Source organism: Schistocerca americana, chromosome X (genome assembly GCF_021461395.2).
Source record: "Schistocerca americana isolate TAMUIC-IGC-003095 chromosome X, iqSchAmer2.1, whole genome shotgun sequence".
Taxonomy (NCBI): domain Eukaryota; kingdom Metazoa; phylum Arthropoda; class Insecta; order Orthoptera; family Acrididae; genus Schistocerca; species Schistocerca americana.
In genome coordinates this window covers 946,835,355-946,859,901 of record NC_060130.1, presented here as the reverse complement: position 1 = coordinate 946,859,901, position 24,547 = coordinate 946,835,355, and the positions used below count along the sequence as shown (strand labels likewise).

Sequence of the window (24,547 nt, the reverse complement as noted above, 5' to 3'; positions counted from 1 at the left end):
ACAAAAGCCCAAGTCCATTTCACCTTACGAAAAGAGTATGGCAAGTGATTTTTGAGATGCAGATGGGATTCTTCTTATTGGTTACGTTTCAGATGGCGAATTCTAAGAAGTTTTATGGACTCTGCAGATGAAAGAAAACCTACGAAGAGATCTTCAAAGCAAAGGAAAAAAACTCATCTTTCGGTAGGATAATGTACCTGACCAGAAACGTGTTTTGGGTGTTGGAAAACTGGCATATTTTAACTATGAAACGGTGGAATATTCACCCTACTCAGCAGATTTGGCAACTTCTGACCAAGTCCCACCTCTAAAGAAATTTATTACTGATAACAATGAAGAGGTTACAGAAGCCATAAAATGGTATCTTCCAGATCATTCAGAACCACATTTCAGGAAGAGAATATCCTCAATGGAAAAACGTTGGACAGATTGCATTTAAGTGAAAAGCGTCTACATAAAAAAATACAGGTTTAAAGCAAAGAACACAGTCTTTCATTGCCAAGCCTACAAATTTTCTTCAAGCTACTATAAACAGATGTGATCATCTTTGCTTGGGAATATGCTAAGTAGTTTGCGGTGATCATTACTGACCAGAAAGCAGCAAAGCCTGAGAGCAGCGAAGTGTACGCCGTGCGATGCTTCACCTGTTGGCTTTGGCCGCCAGTCCACTGGCCGACGCCCTTCGCGACGCTGGAGATGTTCTTGCCGGCCGTGGCGAGAGCGTCCTGAACGTCTTCAAGGCTGGGCCGTACCACCACCTTGGGGATCATCAGCGTTGCGCTCAGCAGGAAAACTGGCTTCTGCTCTGGTTGGCCTGCCGTCAAACCCACCAGCATTCTTTCTCGAATCCATTAAAATACTAGTATGCCAATGACGAATAGCTTATAGGTAGGTTCTACTGGGGATGACTTCTGTTCTGAAAATGACTAGTCACAGAGTAATCCCAGCTACATGCTAGCGTACTAATGTTTCGATGGATTTCCTCTGGACAGAGTCAACTATTCCAGGCTAAATGCTACTAACGATATGTAAATAGAGGATGACAAAGGCAGAATACTTCGTTAACTTTATACTCTAATTTGTAATTGTTTGATGTCATTATTAAAACGGTTCGTAAAAATAACGAAAGTTAGACTAACCATTGTATTGTATTGTATTGTATGTTAACCGGGGGCCTAGAAACGACGGATAGGCTCCGTCCCCGCCCCAGCCTACTCATGTGTGAACATAATGCCACTTAATATTTCCGTGTATTTAATAAGTGCACTCTTATGAAAATATATCTATTGACAATGACTGCTGTCTGGTGATGTAAAAGAAACGAATCTTCTTTACGTACTGAAATATTCTAAAGTCTGTGTGAAGTCTTATTTTGTTCTATCTACTGTCTATTTGTTGTTTATCGTACCAAGCGGGGCTAGCGCAGTGGCTAACCAGGGGTCGCCAATCATGTGGCCGTCCATAGTCTACTTTATTTGGTTTTCCTTGTTTAAGCAAATGCTTAAAGAGGTCATGGTAGCTTCCCCCCCCCCCCCCTCCTACCCCCACCTTCACCTCTCCCGTAACCAACAATCCGAGCGAAATCTAAATCTCTAATGACCACAACTGTGGACGTGACATGAAACACCAAACGCAAAATTGGTTTTCTGTAGGTTGTAATGATGAATGATCATATATTGAGTTAAAATGAAGCATATCTTTGGAATGTAAACTTGCTTTTTGTGAGTTCCCATTCACTCTAGAAAGACGTGCACTATTGATGCAAAGATGAGACTCCTGAGATATTTAAATATTAAGTTATTGAATGACTTGGCGATATTTGCCGTGATCAATTTCGAGCTCGCACAGAACTGTATTAATTTCCTATTTTGCTACCCACACGTCGAATATTTTGTCCTGCTTCAAACTGACGTTTACACGGTGGTATTTTGGAACCCAACGCGGACTTCTGTCGTCTCACCTATTACCATTCGCACAAAATCATTTATTTATTTACTAATTTCGATAGGACCGTTCTTACGTTTTAGGTGATGTCTCGGTAAGGTATTTCTGTTTACAGTTAAGACTTGTTCCTAAGGTTTTAAGGTTTAAAAATTCAACCACGCTTGAAAACTTTTAACAAATTTATATGCGTTGTTCAAACTCGTGCCTGTGGTAAAGAGACTACAACAAGAACAGTAAAAAATGTGATTTTTAGTTTAATGTGCCATCCAAGTTCTAAAAACATTCTTTCGCTGTGTCTGATATGGAAGGAGTCAGTCGTTAACTGTTAGTTAACGCTTTTTTTTATCTCCTTGTCTGTTAAACAATAACGAATGAGCAATGTTTGTTTTCAAATTTTTTGACACTTAATATTTTGATGATTCAAATGTTGGATTTCCAAGACAGTCAAAGCTCACTGGCAGATGTCAGAAAAGAAAATATTACTACTACTACTTTCATTGGATTCTTGTTGATTTACTCTTTCTTCAGCTAATACACTGTCTCATTTTGCATGACAGTTATGTGCAAGATTTTTTAAGTTTTCTTTAAGTCCTTCAGTTTGATCAAGAACCACATCCTTAATAAGTTCCTAGTTTTTGTTAGTCTTGTAAAATTTTTTGATCATCTACAAATGCACTCATTAACTATAATATTTTGGCGCCTTCTTTCATGTCCTTTGGGTCGAGTGCTTCTTTGATGTAAGCTTAACAAATTTCAGCATTGAACCAGCCAACAAATGGCCCTTCATAAACCAGACCGCAATTTATTTGTTTATTTATTTATTTACTTATTTTGTGCTCCACTTGGGCAACGTCGCTGTGTACGTTTTCTAAACCAAATTTCTGCATAAATTAATAGAATCATTATTTTTTACTTTTAATCAGTTAGAACTCTCTACGTAAAAACATATACATATCAGAACTAATAACACTGAAATTGTTACATGCAACATATAGTATGGGTAGTACCGTACGGCTTGAGGATGCTAGCTCGTGTCTCCAGGGGATTAATGGGCCCTTCCTCGAACTTTTCTGGGCGGAAATTCTACAGGGCGGAAAATTCATAGGGCTGAGAGTACACGGGGGATCAGTGGGCCCTTCCTCGATCTTTTCTGGGCGGAAATTTCACAGGGAGGAGAATACACGACACCCTTTTTACCCTCTCTCTGACCTTGAGACTTATTTATTGTTATAACAAACGAAATCCTGATTTGGAATTGAAGTCGCTTAAAATGAATGAGTAAATTGGTTAGGATTATTGGCATACGGGGATTGAGAGACATCTTTCCAGCTGCTGGATCTGTGAAGATAGTAACTTTAGTGACAGTATTTCACATACTTTTAGTCTGTGAATGGGTAGAATTGCAAAGTTTCATACTAATGAGATTCCGTAGTAGTATTCTACTCATACGCCAATAAGCCGTAAATATGTCTTCTCTGTTTCCTGTAAAACCGATGGCGAGGAAGAAAACAAAACAGTAAATTGTTGTGTATACTATTTTTGTTTGAAAATATATATACAAGGAGAAACAATGTAGATGGAATAAGCAATTTGTCGAATGTTTTAGATGCGCTCGTATCATAGTTGCAATTGACTACGAACAAGGAATCAAAACCGCACATTTTCACAGTACAGCACTGCGTTTTATATTTCAGAGTCGGTTTTAATCGGTGAAGAACTTTTTGAAATTTCTGCTAACAATATTCCCCTTTTATATTAAATACATATTTGTATATTACATACATTTAAAAAATGTACAGCCGTTTTCTGTCCGAATATTCATTGGAGTATTGTATAAGAATTTGAAGTTAATTGGTCAAGAACGTTTCGAGATTATTGGTAAGTACGTTCCTCCTTTATATATTACATACGTATTTACGTGTTATAAATATTAAAAATATATAGCCTACGTCCTTCGAAATGTTCATTACAGTATCGCGTAAAAATTTGACTTAAATTGCTCAAGAACTTTTCGAAATTTTTTGTAAGACCGTTTGCCCTTGATATATTACATAGGTATTTAGGTACTGAAAAGCTAAATTCCGAACGAACAAGCCTCTGAACGCCCAACGCTACCGTTCGACTGCAGAGTCACCTTCATCAAGCGCAGTGTCACCTTCAGCCTACAGGCGTCATTAGAGGCGAAAATGGAGGCACATGTGTTCGCACCGGAAGTCGCTACTTCTGAGTCAAGTAGCTCCTCAATTGGTGTCACAAGGGCTGAGTGCACCCTGCTTGCCAGCAGCGCTCGGCAGATTCCATCTAAGTGCTAGTCAATTTATGTACTGTACGTACTGAATACACGTAGCCTACGTCTGTCCGAACGTTCATTTAAGTATCGTGTACAAATGTGAAGCAGGTCGGTCAAGAACTTTTCGAGGTTTTTCGTAACAACGTTAAACAAAGGCTTGCCTTTATACTGTAGTATAGATTATTGATAAGCCAGACAAGTCGTCCGGCCGTAGGTACTCAGTGCCAACCGCGTGAAGCTGGGGCTGGTCGCTAATAAATTATAAAACAAGCTCACTGTTGCCTCCTGAGGCACAACGTCGCCTTTCTGCTTATCACACTAACTGAAACAATTGTATCCGCTTCATAATAGCTACCCCCATATTCATCGTATTTTGTGCAAGAGTTTCAGACATAGTAAGAGGCAGTATACTTTCGACACTAAAAAACTGAGACGTCAGTGATAGCAGTGGGGGAAATGTAATGTATCATCTCTCAGTCTCACTATTCTTAGTGTCATGCTACGTCAATTTGTACACTGTGAATAAGTATACATTTTAAACGCTGTGTTCAACGTTGGTAGGAAATGGATACTGATGTTAGCTGTTTTAATACAAAAACCTAGATTTAGAAAATGTAAATAATTAAAATAATAACGACCCTCATCTGAAAATATTGCGTTCATTTTTATAAGTTCTATCTAAATCAGTCTTTTGCTCAGGACTAAGATCTAACCGCGGTATGCTCGTCGTTGATGGAAACATTTCTGTAAGTTACCATCATGTGTAAGATACCATCGTGTGTAATTAATACTCTTTTTAGCTTTGTTGTAGAAGACTTCTGTGAAAAATTTACCATACGTTTATTAGACACGTCAAAAAAGTTTTGCACCACCCCAGCTCTCTGAACTCCTGAAGAAAGACGTTGACTGTGAATACTGTATCACAGACACAGCACCTTTGACTGTTCAGAGATGTAAACAACCATGCATGAGCAGCGCCTATTAGACAGAGGGGGTCCGACAACCGATCAGTTCCACTCTTTCCACCAGGATGGAGGTACACGGCTCGTGTTGTCTGTAGTTCAACCGTGCCTAGACGGTTAATACTGCGGTTCGATCGCGTCCGCATTGATACTTTGTGTCAGGAAGGGCTCTGATCAAGGGAAGTGTCCAGGCGTCTCGGAGTGAACCAAAGCGATGTTGTTCGGACATGGAGGAGATACAGAGAGACAGGAACTGTTGCTGACATGCCTCGCTCAGGCCGCCCAAGGGCTACTACTGCAGTGGTTGACAACTACCTACGGATTATGGCTCGGAGGAAACTTGACAGCAACGCCACCATGCTGAATAATGCTTTTCGTGCAACCATAGGGCGTCGTGTTACAACTCAAGGCTGCATGATGCGCAACTTCACTCCGGAAGTCCATGGCGAGGTCCATCTTTGCAACCATGACACCATGCAGCGCGGTACATACGGGACTAACAAAATGCGGAATAGACAGCTCAGGATTCACATCACGTTCTCTTCACCGATGAGGGTCGTATGTGCCTTCAACCAGACAATCGTCGGAGACGTGTTTGGTGGCAATCCGGTCAGACTGAACGCCTTAGACACACTGTTCAGCAAGAGCAGCAAGGTGGAGGTTCCCTGCTGTTTTGGAGTGGTATTATATGGGGCTGACGTACGCCGCTGGTGGTCATGGAATGCGCCGTAGCGGCTGTACGATACGTGAATGCCATCCTCCGACCGACAGTGCAACCATATCGGCAGCATTTTGGCAAGGCATGCGTCTTCATGGACGACAATTCGCGCCCCCGTCGTGAACATCTTGTGAATGACTTCCTTTAGGATAACGACATCGCTCGACTAGAGTGGTCAGCACGTTCTCCAGACATGAAACCTATCGAAGATGCCTGGGATGGATTGAAAAGGGCTGTTTATAATCGACGTGACCCAACAGTCACTCTGAGGGATCTACGCCGAATCGCCGTTGAGGAGTGGGACAATCTAGACCAACAGAGCCTTGATGAACGTGTGGATAGTATGCCACGACGAATACAGGCATGCATTATTGGAAGAGGACGTGTTACTGGGTATTAGACGTACCGGTGTGTACAGCAATCTGGACCACCACCTCTGAAGGTCTAGCTATATGGTGGTACAACAGGGAATGTGTGGTTTTCATGAGCAACAAAAAGGGCGAATATGATGTTTATGTTGATTTGTATTCCAATTTTATGTACAGGTTCCGGAACCGTCGGAACCGAGGCGATGCAAAACTGTTTTTGATGTGTGAATAACTGAGAGTATATCGTTGGATAGAGTATCTCTCCAAGTTTAGATCTATAGCAGGTGCCGTTGCGTAGTTGCAGAGCACACCACCTGGGAACAAGCCTATCAGAACATGGCGTATAATGGAGCGATGCGTGCATTTTGTGTCCTCGAATTAGCTAAATGTGACTCAGTTGTCACTGTTCAAGGATCATTTTGTACCATATATTAGGAAAAATCTCCAACAGACAAAACAATTCATGGCCTGGAACGTCAGCAAAGAAGATGGAGGCCGTGCTGGAATCACTCGGCGGGAGCCTAAAGAAATCGACACCACGTGCGAGTAGAGAACTGCAGATACATCAGTCATCTGTGTGGTGCGTTCTGCACAAACGTCTTCGTATAAAACCATACTGGTGGCAGTTGTTGTTATACATCTGCTGGCTATTCGAGACAGTGAGCTTCGTTCTGAAGTTTTAAATGGCTTGTATCGGCAACTGGAGCAACATAGTTTCTTACGAAAGTCAGTTATCAATTCTGAAGCCATGTTTCATGTGTTTGGAAAGATGAATCGTCATAACGCATGTGTTTGGGGCACATAAAATCCGTACGAGATTGTGGAACAAAATTGTGATTCCCCTGATGTTAAAGTCTGTTGTGTCACATCTTCTTCATAAATATATGCCCAATTTTCTATTTGGAGAATAAACTTTGACTGGTTTAATGTAGCTGGACATGCTGCAGCAACGGTTTATACACAAACTACAGCAAGATGGCGCAGATTTCATTGTACAACAAGATAATGTCCCTTACGACGCTTTCTTTAAGGCGTTCGTGATTACCTAAATGCCTAAATGCCTCCGTGTGAAATTAGACATGCGTCTCATCACCATTCTCCTCTTTTTCAATGGCCCCCACGGACGGACACCTGACTTAACTACACAGGGTGAAAAGTATTTAAACCGACAAACTCTGGGGGGTTGTAGGGGACATCAAAACAAATATTTTGCCCTAATGTCATTTTTTCCTATGAGGTGTATTTAAAGCGGTAGAGGAAGATTTCTCTGGCGGCAAATTAATTAAACCAACAAACACTTTTCCATTTGTTTATGACCAAGAGACAACACATTAACACAACCCAATTTCAATTACGGTAGATTTTCAAAAATGCCTCAATTGACACGTAAACAAATGTTACACAGTCGGATCATGTTCTGTCCGGCACGGGCAAAAATCCCAGAAGTACCTGAATTGTTCCTGATGCTGCTACTATCCGGGCAACCAGATCCTTTTCTGATGCAACAGGAGTTGCGTAAACAAGGTTGCACATCTCTCCCCACACAAAAAAGTCCAGAGGGGACATATCTGGGGATCGAGCAGGCCATGGTACAGGACCACCTCTGCCAATCAGCATTTCTGGGAACCGTGGGTCCAGGAATCGACGCACACGACGACTGAAATGTGCCGGCGCCCCGTCGTGTTGGAACCGCATGCATTGTCTTATAGCCGGCCGAAGTGGCCGTGCGGTTAAAGGCGCTGCAGTCTGGAACCGCAAGACCGCTGCGGTCGCAGGTTCGAATCCTGCCTCGGGCATGGATGTTTGTGATGTCCTTAGGTTAGTTAGGTTTAACTAGTTCTAAGTTCTAGGGGACTAATGACCTCAGCAGTTGAGTTCCATAGTGCTCAGAGCCATTGTCTTGTAGGGAGCGAGACGTCTTCCAGTAATTCTGGGAATGCTCTGGCGAGAAAATTGTAATAGTGCCTGCCATTTAATGGCCTAGGTAGCAGATACGGCCCAATTAAACAGTCCCCAACAACACTGACACACACATTAACGAAGAGCAGCACTTGATGAGCGCTAGTAACTGTGGCATGTGGGTTATCCTCACTCCAAATATGCGAATTGTGCATGTTGAAGGCTCCATCACTCCCGAACGTTGCTTCATCGGTAAAGAACACAGGATGGAAATGTAGGATGCATTTCAGACTGTTACAGGTACCACTGCGAAAACTGTGCTGTGGGTGGATAATCAACTGGTTCCAGGTTGTGGACACGCTGTAAGTGAAATGGACGTAACAACTGCTCTCCAAGAACTTTTCTTACATTCGTCTGATTCGTCCCCATGTTACGGGCAATTGCACGAGTGCTGATTGAAGGATCCCGCTCCACATGCTGCAAGAAAGCTTCCTCAAATTGCAGCGTTCTCACCGTGCGACGGCGTCCCTGTACAGGTAATCTGCTAAATGACCCGGTCTCACGCAGACGTTGGTACACAGCAGCAAAGGTCGTATGCTGCGGGATACGGCGATTAGGATATTTTGTTGATAAACCCGCTGTGCAGCTCGTCCGTTGTGGTGCGCTACGTAGTACGCACCAACCATATCAGTGTACTCCTTCCAGGTGTATCGCTCCATTAGTAAACAGAGACAATGCAGTACAGCACTGGTGGAAAGCAGTTGCCTACAACTGAAGAGCGTAATACGCTCTCTAACAACTGAAGATTGTAATACGACCTATAAGAACTGAAGAGCGTAATACGGCCTTCACTTGTTTAAATAATCCTCATCGGAAAAAATGACATTAGGGAAAAATATTTGTTTTGATGTCCACTACAACCTCCCAGTTTGTCGGTTTAAATACTTTTCACCCTGTATGTGGTTTCTTCTTATGGGGTTAGGCCAGAGACTGTGTGTTCATGCCCACATTTAATTTGGAATACATGCAAAGAAATCTAATTAATGCGGTCGCTTATATCGGCCATGACGGATTGGGATGTGTATGAAAAGAGTTCGACTACAGTGCTGGCGTTTGCCAAGTTACAGAGGGTGTCCATGTTGAGCACCAGTGTAATATAAGATGAAAGCTTGGAGCGATGCTCTATCCACTGATATGTATCTGTTTACTGCACATCTTTTAGTTCTTCCACAGTAGGCTTCTGAAACCCTGGTCGTACTTATGAATGACCCGAAATTTCTAGATAAGTTGCTGTATGTGTTGGAGCGTAAGCCGTCAGAAATTTGTGACTCTGAGCAGTGTCGTGTCACTCGTTCTAACATATTGTGCTTTATACTGACCAACAACGAATATCGTAGACCAGAAGTGTAAGTGTTGGCTCACCTCCTTCCAGGTCGACGTAGAAGCGCTTCCGCAGGCAGTCGAGTGAGTGCCTGGTGACTCTGATGAGCACGTCGACCACCTTGCGGCTGTAGTAGCGGCGCATCTCGGCGACGGCGTTGCGCACCAGCTCCTGCATCACCTTGGAGAGCCCGCCGTTGCCCGTGGCGAGCAGCGTGTGCGGGCTGTCGAAGCACTCCCACACCAGGCTCCAGTCCTGCTGCTGCTGGTTCGAACTCCCCGACACCACGCTGCCGTTCCCGCCCGCACCGCCCGCCGCTTCCTGCTCTTCTGCAACCACCAAGGCCGCCGATTCACTACATATTTGCATAAAGTGGTCTCGCTTCGCTACAGGATTGGGTTTCAATAAAAGAGTACTCTGCTTTCTTCCTCCACTGATAATACACTGTATCTCATCAAATGTATCTGGACAGCCCGACGTACTGAGGAATTCATCTACATCTACATCTACATACATACTCCGCAATCCACCATATGGTGCGTGGCGGAGGGTACCTCGTACCACAACTAGCATCTTCTCTCCCTGTTCCACTCCCAAACAGAACGAGGGAAAAGTGACTGCCTATATTCCTCTGTACGAGCGCTAATCTCTCTTATCTTATCTTTGTGGTCTTTCTGCGAAATATAAGTTGGCGACAGTAAAATTGTACTGCAGTCAGCCTCAAATGTTGGTTCTCTACATTTCCTCAGTAGCGATTCACGAAAAGAGCGCCTCCTTTCCTCCAGAGACTCCCACCCGAGTTCCTGAAGCATTTTCGTAACACTCGCGTGATGATCAAACCTACCAGTAACAAATCAAGCAGCCCACCTCTGAATTGCTTCTATGTCCTCCCTAAATCCGACCTGATAGGGATCCCAAACACTCGAGCAGTATTCAAGAATAGGTCGCATTAGTGTTTTATAAGCGGTCTCCTCTACAGATGAACCACATCTTCCCAAACTTCTGCCAACGAACCGAAGACGACTATCCGCCTCCCCCACAACTGCCATTATATGCTTGTCCCACTTCATATCGCTTTGCAATGTTACGCCCAAATATTTAATCGACGTGACTGTGTCAAGCGCTATACTACTAACGGCGTATTCAAAAATTGCGGGATTCTTTTTCCTATTCATCTGCATCAATTTACATTTATCTATATTTAGAGTTAGCTACCATTCTTTACACCAATCACAAATCCTGTCCAAGTCATCTTGTATCCTCCTACAGTCACACAACGACGACACCTTCCTGTACACCACAGAATCATCAACAAACAGCCACACATTGCTATCCACTTGTGTTGTGCGTACTGTAAGACCTTCAGTACACACACCATCACATTGACTTGTCGCTCTAACGGAGTAGGCGAGTGTCAGCAATATGTCTCGTGGTCTTATCATGGCATGTTGATCTTCTGCCGTTAGGTCAGATGATAGAAATACCACTTGCACGCTTAGAGTAGCAGATTGATGGTGACCAATTAACTTGGTTCTGGGTGCTATTTACAACTGACAATATGAAGTTCCTTTGGTATTGGTACGTTAATCTTATTCTCACATATATCTCTGATACTTGATAAAAGTGTGTATACATTTATCTTCATGGCTATGTACAGGAATATGGTAATTTTATTAGGCGCAGAGTGAAACTTGACTATAGACTGGTACAGACAAATGCAGACTGGTGCAGACAAACGCAGACTGACTAATCAGAGGTCTGTACACTCTTTATAATACCTTGCGCGTTTATGTATCATTGCGCGAGTGTGATCCGCAAGGAGAAAAGGCTCTACGTTAGCGTTACGTATTAATACGCGGATCGGCGGAAGCAGAATTTGGTCCGTCTCTATGGCAGCGCCATCTCGTAGAGCAGAGACGGACGAGCGCAGCGCCTGCGCTGTTGTGCCTAGCAGTGCGCGCTCTAGTGGGAAAGTTGTGTACGCACTGGCTACGCGGAACTATGTACACCACACCACTCTATCCAAAAGATCATTTATGTAGATAGAAAACAAGAGCGGACCTACCACACTTCCCTGGGGCACTCCAGACGATACTCTCACCTCCGATGAACACTCACCATCGAGAACAACGTACTGGGTTCTATTACTTAAGAAGTCTTCGAGCCACTCACATATATGGGAATCAATCCCATATGCTCGCACCTTAGTTAGGAGTCTGCAGTGGGGCACCGAGTCAAACGCTGTCCGGAAGTCATTACTATATCTCACGAGAGGTGGACCCGAGCGCCACTATGAAAGGACGCGGAAAGTACTGTGTTGTCAGTGGAGAGGCAGTAGCAGCAGAATGGGTCGGTCAGGAGAGCTTATTGACTTCGAACTTGGACTAGTCATCGGATGCCAACTGAATAACAAATCCACCATGGTCATTTCAGACCTTTTAAAGGTGCCCAAACCTACTATTTGGTATGTAACTGTGAACTGGAAACGCGAAGGAACAACCGCAGCTAAATCAAAGCTAGACAGACCTCATATACTAACGGACAGGAGGGTCGAACATTGCGGAGGGTGATCGCATTAAACAGTGGAAAAATTCACTCGAAAGTTCGAGAATGCTACCAGCAACAAAGCCTGTACGTCAGGGTTAAAAAGAATGGGGTACAATTGTAGAGCATCTCTTCATAAGCTGTAAATTGTTGTAGTCTGTGCCAAGCGGCGCTTGAGGTAATGTAAAGAGAGGGGCCGCTGGACAGTGGATGTCTGCAAACGAGTGATTTGGATTGATGAATCATGGTATACTCTGTGCCAGTCCGATGGAAGGGTTCGGAGAACGTTTCCTGCCTTCACGCGTAGTGCCAATAGTGAAGTGCAGAGGAGGTGGCGTTGCGCATGGGGGTGTATTTCGATCATGGTGTGTGGTCCGTTTATTGCGCTTAAGCAAACGCTAAATGCAGAAGGATTTGAACCTCTATTACAGCATTGTGTACTGCGTGCAGTAAAGAGACAGTTCAAAGACGATCTACCTATCTACATTTATACTCCACAAGCCACCCAACGGTGTGTGGCGGAGGGGACTTTACGTGCCACTATCATTACCTCCCTTTCCTGTTCCAGTCGCGTATGGTTCGCGGGAAGAACGACTGCCGGAAAGCCTCCGTGCGTGCTCGAATCTCTCTAATTTACATTCGTGATCACCTCGGGAGGTATAAGTAGGGGGAAGCAATATATTCGATACATCATCCAGAAAAGCACCGTCTCGAAACCTGGACAGCAAGCTACACCGCGATGCAGAGCGCCTCTCTTGCAGAGTCTGCCACTTGAGTTCGCTAAACATCTCCGTAACGCTATCACGCTTACCAAATAACCCTGTGACAAAACGCGCCGCTCTTCTTTGTATCTACACTATCTCCTCCGTCAACCCGATCTGGTACGGATCCCACACTGATGAGCAATACTCAAGTATAGGTCGAACGAGTGTTTTGTAAGCCACCTCCTTTGTTGATGGACTACATTTTCTAAGGACTCTCCCAATGAATCTCAACCTGGTACCCGCCTTACCAACAGTTAATTTTATATGATCATTCCACTTCAAATCGTTCCGCACGCATACTCCCAGATATTTTACAGAAGTAACTGCTACCAGTGTTTGTTCCGCTATCATATAATCACACAATAAAGGATCCTTCTTTCTATGTATTCGCAATACATCACATTTTTCTATGATAAGGGTCAGTTTCCACTCCCTGCACCAAGTGCCTATCCGCTGCAGATCTTCCAGCATTTCGCTGCAATTTTCTAATGCTGCAACTTCTCTGTATACTACAGCATCATCCACGAAAAGCCGCATGGAACTTCCGACACTATCTACTAGGTCATTTATATATATTTTGAAAAGCAATGGTCCCATAACACTCCCCTGTGGCACGCCAGAGGTTACTTTAACGTCTGTAGACGTCTCTCCATTGATAACAACATGCTGTGTTCTGTTAGCTAAAAACTCTTCAATCCAGCCACACAGCTGGTCTGATATTCCGAAGGCTCTTACTTTGTTGAACAGGCGACAGTGCGAAACTGTATCGAACGCCTTCCAGAAGTCAAGGAAAATGGCGTCTACCTGGGATCCTGTATCTAATATTTTCTGGGTCTCACGAACAAATAAAGCGAGTTGGGTCTCACACGATCGCTGTTTCCGGAATCCATGTTGATTCCTACAGAGTAGATTCTAGATTTTCAGAAATGGCATGATACGCGAGCAAAAAACATGTTCTAAAATTCTACAACAGATCGATGTCAGAGATATAGGCCTTCTTGAAAACTGGAACTACCTGTGCTCTTTTCCAATCATGTGGAACCTTCCGTTCCTCTATAAACTTGCGGTACACGGCTGTTAAAAGGGGTGCAAGTTCTTTCGCGTACTCTGTGTTGAATCGAACTGGTATCCCGTCAGGTACAGTGGTCTTGACTCTGTTGAGTCATGTCAGTTGTTTTTCTATTCCTTGGACACTTATTTCGATGTCAGCCATTTTTTCGCTCGTTCGAGGATTTAGAGAAGCAACTGCAGTCCGGTCCTCCTCTGAGACACAGCTTTGGAAAAAGGTGTTTAGCAATTCAGCTTTACGCGTGTCATCCTCTGTTTCGATGCCATTATCATCTCAGAGTGTCTGGATATGCTGTTTCGATCCACTTACTGATTTAACGTAAGACCAGAACTTCCTAGGATTTTCTGTCAAGTCGGTACATAGAATTTTACTTTCGAATTCACTGAACGCTTCACGCATAGCCCTCCTTACGCTAACTTTGACATAGTTTAGCTTCTGTTTTTCTGAGAGGTTTTGACTGCGTTTAAATTTACAGTGAAGCTCTCTTTGCTTTCGCAGTAGTTTCCTAACTTTGTTGTTGAACCACGGTGGGTTTTTCCCGTCCCTCACAGTTTTACTCGGCACGTACCTGTCTAAAACGCATTTTGCGATTGCCTTCAACTTTTTCATAAACACTCAACATTGTCAGTGTCTGAACAGAAATTTTCGTTTTGATCTGATAGGTAGTCTGAAATCTGCCTTCTATTACTCTTGCTAAACAGATAAACCTTTCTCCCTTTTTTTATATTCCTATTTACGTCCATTTTCAGAGATGCTGCAACGGCCTTATTATCACTGTTTCCCCGTTCTGCGCTTAAAGACTCGAAAAGTTCGGGTCTGTTTGTTATCAGTAGGTCCAAGATGTTATCTCCACGAGTCGGTTCTCTGTTTAATTGCTCGAGGTAATTTTCGGATAGTGCACTCAGTATAATGTCACTCGATGCTCTGTCCCTACCAACCGTCCTAAACATCTGAGTGTCCCAGTCTATATCTGGTAAATTGAAATCTCCACCTAAGACTATAACATGCTGAGGAAATTTATGTGAAATGTATTCCAGATTTTCTCTCGGTTGTTTTGCCACTAATGCTGCTGAGTCGGGAGGTCTTTAAAAGGAGCCAATTATTATCCTTGCTCGGTTGTTGAGTATAACCTCCACCCATAATAATTCACAGGAACTATCCACTTCTATTTCACCACAGGATAAACTACTACTAACAGCGACAAACACGCCACCACCGGTTGCATGCAGTCTATCCTTTCTAAACACTGTCTGTGCCTTTGTAAAAATGTCGGCAGAATTTATCTCTGGCTTCAGCCAGCTTTCTGTACCTATAACGATTTCAGCTTCGGTGCTTTCTATCAGCGCTTGCAGTTCCGGTACTTTACCATCGCAGCTTCGGCAGTTTACAATTACAATACCGATTACAATACCGACTAGAGCTTGGTCCCCGCATGTCCTGACTTTGCCCCGCACCCTTTGAGGCTGTTGCCCTTTCTGTACTTGCCCGAGGCCATCTAACCTAAAAAACCGCCCAGTCCACGCCACACAACCCCTGCTACCCGTGTAGCCGCCTGCGATGACTGTATCGGCATGACAATGCACTCTGTCAAAAAGCAACACCTGTGAGGCAATGGTTTGTGGACACAAACGTTCCTCAAACGGAATGCCCTGCCGAGAGTATCGACCTAAGTTCAGTGGAACACATCTGCGGTGACTAGAACGTCGACATTGCTCCAGATCCCAGTATACAACATCAGCACCTTCTCTGGTTTCAACTCTTGAGGAGGAACAGGCTGCCATTCACCCATAGACATTCGGACATTCGGAAGTGTTGCAGCAGAGTTCAATCCGTCTTTAAGGCTAAGTGTTTACACGCCCCATATTAATGTCCACTGATAGGTCTCCGGATACTTTTGATCAGATAGTGTACACTCTGTAGTGGGTTCAACGGAATAGCAAATATAATTCCCATGTATAATCACACGAACTTTCACTGCTGAACCAGGCACAGTGATGACATTTTATAAACTATCGTTCCACAGACTCACCTCCGTAACTCAGGTGTGCAACACACATTAGTTCGACATTTCTGTCAAGGACACGGCCACTGTTGTTGGTGGTCCGTTCGCGTAATGCAGTTCTTAGCCACCAGGTGCTGTTAGGGTTAGCTGTGATACTGTCTTCCATTTCTATCATCTCCAACTGCAGGACACACGGACTATTACACTTGACACAACGCACTCACTTACGGTTAACGTAACACACGCATATTCACACACACGAACACGGCTTGTAAAGAAAAATCCAGTACTTGCGGAATAAGGAACGCAACGAATTATCGAAAAGAATTAACACAGTTAGGAAATAATTTATTTCGTGGAATTTGTAGCTACATCTTCTCCTATAGCCATGCTCTACAGACGACTGTGAAGTGCACGGCAGAGGGTTATTCCATTGTACTGTACTATTTATAAGGGCTGCTTCTCGTTCCACTCACGTACGGAGATTGGAAAGAATGACTGTTTCATTGCCTCTGTGTGCTTTGCAGTTATTTAATATTCTCCTCACGATACCTACTAGAGCGATACCTACGGGATTGTAGCATATCACTTAAAGTCGGTTCTTGAAAATTTGTTAGTAGCCTTTCTCAGGATAGTTACCGTCCGCCTTCAAGAGTTAGTCAGTTCAGTTTCTTCAGTATCTGTGTGCCACTCCCCAGAGGGTCAAAAATAATGTGACCATTCGTGCTGACTTTCTCTGTATACGTTTAATATCTCCTATTAGTCATATCTCTTACGGATCCGACACTCTTGAACAATATTCTGGGATGTGTCCATAAGTGATCTGTAAGCAGTCTCCTTCGTAGACTGAATCCATTTCCCTAGTATTCGACCCATAAACTGATCTCTGCCGCCTGCCCTACCTACGACTCAGACTATGTGATCGTTCCATTTCACCACCTCATTAACTGTTACACGTAGGTACGTATTTATCATTCACGTGAGTTGACCGATTCCAACTGTGAGTCATTGCTACTACAGTCGTAGGACACTATGTTTTTTTCGTTTTGTGAAGTGCACAATTTTACGTGTTTGAACATTTAAATCAAGATGCCAATCTATGTACCACTTTTAAATCATATCTCGATCTGATTGAATAAATGTGTAACTTTCTTCGGAGAGGTGACAAAAGTCAGGGAATAGCGATAGACACATAAATAGATGGCGGAGGTATCTCATACACAACGCATAACACGCAGTGCATTGGTGCAGCTGTCATCTGTATTCAAGTGATTCATATGAAAAGGTTTCCGACGTGTTGCGGGAAACAACTGACTTTGAACGCGGAATGGTAGCTGGCGCTAGACGCATGGGACACTCCATTACGGAAATAGGGAATTAAATATACCGAGATCCGCAGTGTCAAGAGTGCCGAGAATATCAAATTCAGGTATTACCTCTCACCACGGACAATGCACTGGCCGGTGGTCTTCATTTAAAGACCGGGAGCAGCAGCATTTGCGTAGAGTTGTCAGTGCTAACAAACAAGCAACACTGCATGAAATAAACGCCACCCTTACTCTTTACAATATTAACATTCTGACGCTTAAGCAGTATGCTTAACTTATTGTTGTGCCTCTTTTCTATTCTTTCAACATCAATCCTTACTCTATCAGAGTAAAGTCCGCCGCGATAGCTGAGTTGGGCAGTCGGCTCTCAGCCGTGGCAGCGTGCGGACGGCCCCGCGCGCCGGCCAGTGCTTCGCTGCAGGCGTTGTTTACATCCGCGTCGTAGCTTTCAGGCTTGCGTCCGTCCACCGTGAACAACATGTCGAGCGCTTACCGCCGTGCGACCCTTAAAGTTTCCTTCCCAGCTGAACATGCGCGACCTCGTGCACATGAAGTTGAAACGTTCATACGTGAAGAAGTTCGTTTAGATCCTAACCACGTTATCGGAATCCATTTTTCGATCACGAGTAGTGTCGTTCATATTAAAATGACAAACACCGAGGTGTGTGAAGATGTTATTCGCCGCCATGCCAATGGACTTAAGTTCAAATACTCTGATGGTCACGTCGGAGCCGTAACACTTGAACTCGCAGAGTACGGTCAACGCACGATTAGGGTGTTTGAACTACCTTTTGAAGTGCCGAAGGACGAAGTTGTCTCTGCGTTACAACCATACGGTAACGTCATCGGTTACGTAGAGGAAAAATGGCAAACCTTCACGACCTACCATGTCCTTAATGGTGTGCGTCAGGTCAAAATTGAACTGAAAAAACATATTCCATCATACCTGACCATTGGCGGGGTGCGAGCCATTGTCATGTACGACGGCCAACCCCGAACATGTGCGGGTTGTGGACAAGAAGGCCACGTCAGATCCGCCTGCATGCGACGCCGCCTGATCCAGACGCCGGTCGGCGAGGAAGCGTCCCCAGCGGTGATGACTCAGATCCCTGTCACATACGCCAAGGTTGCCCAGGAAGGTAGCACGTCTACACAGAGTCTTCCTGCTCCGTTGACGTCGTCTGATCAGGTAGATGCAACCGCTCCTGAGATTCCTTCTGAGGTGCCCCAGACGCCAGATCCTAACCTGCCGAATCATCGCAGCACTGTGACTGAAAATGCTACAGAGATGGACGTTGATCCGGGAGTGGTACCTACTTCTGCTTTCCTTCAGACTGGTCCGGAGTCAGACGAAAGCCACCCGCAATCGGACTCTGAACGACTTGTTCGAAAACAAGGGTCGACACGAAAGAGGAAGAAACGTAGCCGTACACCCCCTGATGAATCCATTCTACGGATGGATACCAGGGATGCAGACCCGAAGATGGACGACAAACCGATCTTTGATGACCGAAAGGCTGATGCGAAAGACCCGCCACAGGCGACCACTGCCAACGAACACCCCTCCTTACTGACGCCGTCGCCCCCACAGGTCGACGTTGAAGAGAGCCTATCCGATGAGACGAAAACTACGTCTCCTCTCCACGTGGATGACGTGCACAGCCGATACCCTACCGCAGCATCAGTCTCCTGGGCGGACGACGTGGAGATCGAAGGGACTGGGGCGGATGCTGCTGATGATGGGGCACCCCCATCGGTTGCGCCCGCGCCCGCAAACTCTCCACAATAGCAGCCTCTTCAGCGGACCGGCAAGATCGACGACCTCTCGCTCCTGAAGAAGAAGTCCCGCCTGTGCCTGTGGGACACCAACACCAGCATTATCGTGTCGCAACGATTAACCTCGCGACCATTCGTGCGCCCCACAAACTAGCGCTGCTCCGCGATATGATTTATGATGCGGACATAGATATTGCGCTTTTTCAGGAAGTGCATGTCGCCGATTTTTCACCACCACATGGCTTCACGGTGCATCTTTCTCCCGCTTCGGACACCGGTAGTGGTGTTGCCATCATCTTACGCGAAGGTCTTCCTGCCGAAGATGTCCTATACCTCCCCAGCGGCAGAGGTATGGCCCTTACTCTCTTTGGTGTACGCATCATCAATATTTATGCGCCGTCGGGCTCCAGCTACCGTCGTGAACGCAATGCCTTCTTCGCGAATGAAGTCACACCCCTTTTTATGGGACCACACGATGACTGGATCATGGGTGGAGACTTCAACTGCACCCAGCGACCTCAGGATCAATTGCCGCGTCACTCACCATGCGCAGCTCTGGAAACAGTCGTCACGCGGCTACGATTTGTCGATACGTGGAGACATGTTCACGGTGATCTTTTGGGCTTTACGTACCACACTGCGCACTCCTCTAGCCGACTGGATCGCATCTACATCTCGCGATCCCTAATTCAACACACTCGACAGGCTGAAATCTGGCCTGTTGCTTTCTCAGACCATGAGGCTTACTTCTGTGATGTTGTTCTCACAAGACAGGCAGTATGGCACGGACGTGGTTTATGGAAACTGAACACGGCACTTCTTAATTCACCTGACTGTCGACTTCTAATAGAAGACACTTGGATCACATGTAATAGACGCCGACCCACGTATCCGTCTACCATATCCTGGTGGATCCAGTGTGCAAAACCTGCTCTTCGAAAAACTTTAATCCGGTATGGCAAAGATGTTGTCGCCTGGAGGAAGAGCACTATGGACTTTTACTACAGGATCCTACGAGAATGCTCCACGATGCCAGCCTCCCCTGAGCGCCATACAAGGATGAACCAAGCTAAGGCCCAAATCTCCAATCTCATGCGACGGCATTTGGAAGGGGCGATAGTACGATCTCGTACTGCTGATCGCATGCCTCATGAACATCCGTCGATGTACCATATCATCCAAGAACGACAAAATCGACGCCGAAAATTGATTCACGTCCTAACGGATCAAGAAGGGCGTCGCTACGTAACCCAATCTGCCATAGGGAATGTGCTTCACGCCCACTACCGGCAGCTCTACGCCGCAGTTCCACATTCCCCAGAGTTGATCGAGGAAATCTCACAGCTCAACTTCGGTGGTATCCCAGGAGATGCGGCGATTGACTTGATGTCGGAGGTGACTGATGAGGAAGTCCGCGATGCGATCCGAGCAGGAACCATCAATCGCTCCCCGGGCCCCGACGGTCTTCCCCTCGAATTTTATCGCACCTTCCGTGATTTGTTAGAGTCCACCTTCACCTCCATCTGTCGGGAACTGATGTCTCCGGAAGTACCTGTGCCGGACGCTTTCATGGAAGGAATTATTATTCCTGTACATAAACCGCACGGTGGCAACAATATCAGTGATTATCGGCCCCTCACCCTCCTTAACAGTGATATGAAAATCTTCACTCGCCTTTTGGCAGCACGACTTAAAAACGTTGCCCGCTATGTTGTGTCGCCAGACCAAGCATCTTTGGGAGGCGACAACAATATTCGCACGGCTTTATGCCGCTACAGGGATATGATCGCCGTTACCCAGGCACAACGCCTCTCTGGGGCACTTGCGTCTTTGGACTTCAGTCAAGCTTTTGATAGGGTTGACCATTCGTTCCTTACGGCCGTTCTCCATCATATGGGTTTCCCGGTCGCCGTTATCACGGTAGTGATGCGCCTTCTGCGGGGTGCCTCATCCAGGATTCTGTACAATGGCAGACTCACTCCACCGATAATCATAGGTCGATCCGTACGTCAAGGTTGCCCTCTATCAGCAATTTTGTACGCCTTTTCCTTGGAATCCTTGCTATGTGGACTAAGACAACGTTTGGTAGGGTTGTCCATCGATCGCTACCGATTCTGTTGCACGGCCTATGCTGACGATGTCGTCATCTGTTTACGTAATGCCGACGAAGTTCGAGCTGTTTTGACGTGGGTAGCGACTTATGGTGAGGCGTCGGGTAGCTCTTTAAACGTACGTAAGTCACAAGTTATGTTCATTGGCACGGGACTTCCCGTGGAGTGCGTTACACCTCTCACCACCGTTGATACCATTCGTTGTTTGGGAATAGATTTTTCATCTGATCTCCGGCGTTCAGCCACCATCAACTGCCGACGCCTCCTTTTAATGATCAGAGCAGGTCTTATGGACCATCGCCTTCGATCCCTAGATATTCTCCAACGAGCTCGATATGTCAATACATATATCGCATCCCGAGTTCCCCATGTAGCGCAAGTTCTACCTTTCCCGCTTACTGTGGCACGTCGCATGTTGGCAGCGATGGCATCTTTCGTCAGCTCTGGGATGTTGTTCAAAATTAGCTATGCGACCCTTACTCTTCCCCGTGAACGAGGTGGGATAGGTCTGTTTCACGTGCCGGATAGAGCTCGCGCCCTATTTGTCAGCTCCCAGATGGCGGTATGGACACGTTGCCCAACGAGCCTCACTGGTCTCCTCCTGTCGGCATACTCGCCGGTCTCACTGTCAGCCCCAGTGATCATCTCGGATGTTCCGGCCCAGTTCCATTATATGCGGTACTTCTTTCTGGAACTCAGTTATCTACGCCTCACCTTACCAAGACAGCTTTTGCTCAAGACAAAGGCAGTATACAATGTCCTCCAATTAGGTCGTCCACCTAACCCGATTGAACAAAAGTTCCCCCAGGTTGACTGGCGTCATGTATGGCGCGCGGTGTTCGCCTGTTACCTTGACACGAATGTTCAATCTGTCTGGTACATAACTGTCAATGGTAAGCAAATCAACCAATTTCGCCTTCATCGTATCCACCTCGCCCAATCACCTCTATGCTCCACGTGTGGAGTGCCAGACAATGATGAACATCGGTTTGTTTGCGGACCGGCGGCGGAGGTTTGGCACTTGGTTCGACGTATTGTGGCTTTTCTAACGCGGGACATTCCGGATCGGATTACTCCCCTTTCATTATTATTTCCGGAACGTGACTATTTTCCTCGGACAAAGACCAATGCTGTGAATTGGATTCGCGGACATGCCATTCACTATTTATTTGGACAAACTGTAGACTCTGCACTCGATTTTTGGACATACCTCAATGACCGTCATTATGTCGTTGTCCGTCACCCAAAATACAGACAATTTTTCTCGAACTTCCTTGGGAGTGCTTTCCACGAGCCGCCTCGCAGCTGGAATGTGTTAAGCCAAGAGAGAAGAAGGTTTCCTGTTTGAACCAATGAACATTTCAGAACAATTGAACGAAACACATCAATTTCGAGAAGACGTGACTCAACATATTACCAGCGGGGCGCAGAAGGCCTCTGATCAATTACACAAAAAAAAATAAAAAAAAAAATAAAAAAAATAAATAAATAAATATAAAACAAAAAAAAATTAAAATAAAATTCAGAAAAAAGGAAGATTATGTTTTGTTTTTCAGGATAGCCCTAACCTTGATTTCCCATATTTCCCCTGGTATATAGGCAGCTCTCTGGGGTAGGTTAGTCAGGAGCCAACGCCTGAAGTGGCCTAGATTATATATATATATATATATATATATTTTTTTTATAGGATGAAAAGTGGCGGTGGCACTTGTTTTTTTTAGTTCCATAACAAAAAAAAAAAAAAAAAAAAAAAAAAAAAACTAAAAAAAATTTCTGTAAAAAAAAAAAAAAAAAAAAAAAAAGTTGTCAGCGCGACGGATTGCCGTGCTACGGGCCCGGGTTCGATTCCCGGCTGGATCGGAGATTTTGTCTGCTCAGAGACCGCAAGCAGGTCTCCCAATGTGGCGTCGAATGTAATACGACCTGCACCAAAGTCGGCCGGACCTGCCCCTCAATGGACCTCCCGGTCAATGACGCCAAACGCTCATTTCTATTTATCAGAGTAAAGAAGCATAACAAAAAGTTAGGCATACTGCTAAAGTGTCAGTAGGTTAATGTTGTAAAAAGTAAGGGTGGCGTTGGGCAACATCGTTTTTATGATAGGGCAGCTAACGTGACAAATATCGAACTGAGTGAGGATGGAAATACTTTGCTGAATAAAGGTTTACAACATAATGTCACTCCAAATGCTAATAATCAAACCATTAGAAAAATCATAGTTGAAACTAAAATGGTGTGTGAAGATGACGAAACTAGAAGTTGCGCCCACAGCCGTTAAAGTTAATAAAGCTCTATCCAGTCAGAGTAACTCTTCTACTGCTGTCGATCACGAGAGTCGTATCTTAAAAATCCTTGATACAAAGGTAGAAAAAGAGAAGGCAGTGGTCATTCGCGCAGATAAGGGTAATACAGCGGTCGTTGTATATGAAGAGGACTACATTAGGAAAACCGAGAAATTCTTTTCTGAAAATGAGGTAATAGAAGTTCATAAAGATCAAACGCAGAAGTTCCAGACAGATCTACGGAAAAAGATAGACAGCTCAAAATTTCTGCTTAACGATTATGAAAAGAAATCGCTAAAAATGATGAATCCTAAACTCCCCCAACTGAGATCGCAGGTTAAGATACGTAAGAAGGGAAACTCAGTCTGTCCATTAACAATTTGTCATCGGCATGTTGCAAAGTAAATAGGTTTCTTAACAATAAACTTAAAGCAGTGTACACGTTCACTACCAATTTTGGGGGTGAAAAACAGTTCTGACCTTGTTAACGCGATTAAGGATGTACCTATTTCAAATAATGCAACACTAGCTTCCCTAGATGTAAAAAAACCTCTACAGTAGTGTCCCGATAAATGAAACGATTCAGATCATTAAACGTAATCTGCTAACTCATAACAAGATCAGTACTGCAGAATACACAGAATCGATAGAAGTTTTAGAATTTGCGTTAACTTATAACTTATTTACGTTCAATGGCAAAAAATATCAACAAAAAGATGTTCTTGGGATGGGTAACAGTTTGGCTGGTACGTTAGCAGACATTTTTATGAACGATTTAGTATGTAAGTTCTTTGCTAAGTTTCCACAACAAAAAGACAAGACGTTATAAACGTTATGTCGATGACATCTTGCTACTGTTAGAGGGTGACGAGAATGAGGTTACCGCATTTGCTCAAGCCATAGGCAGCATGCACCAAAAAATAGCTTTTACTACAGAAGTAGAAGAAGCGATCTCCATTACCTATTTAGACCTTACTATTAAGAAAGTTGATAACAGACATAAATTTTCGATTCTAAGAAAGCTTACATATACAGATACTGTTGTCGGTGCCAGGTCATGCCATCCGCCACGATATAAAAGGGCCTTTTTCACGTCAATGATCCACCGC

At 44.7% G+C, this 24,547-nt stretch overlaps 1 protein-coding gene across 1 annotated transcript in view; it reads right to left on the bottom strand.

The window, feature by feature from the left end:
* Positions 1–24,547, bottom strand: part of LOC124556419 (dynein axonemal heavy chain 5) — an 876,134-nt gene that overhangs the window by 587,128 nt on the left and 264,459 nt on the right. Inside the window, exons 21-22 of the mRNA XM_047130377.1 lie at positions 9,604–9,891; positions 645–805 (exon numbers count right to left, since the gene is read on the bottom strand). Coding sequence (XP_046986333.1) covers positions 645–805; positions 9,604–9,891 — 449 coding nt within the window. The remainder of the gene's footprint in view (positions 1–644; positions 806–9,603; positions 9,892–24,547) is intronic.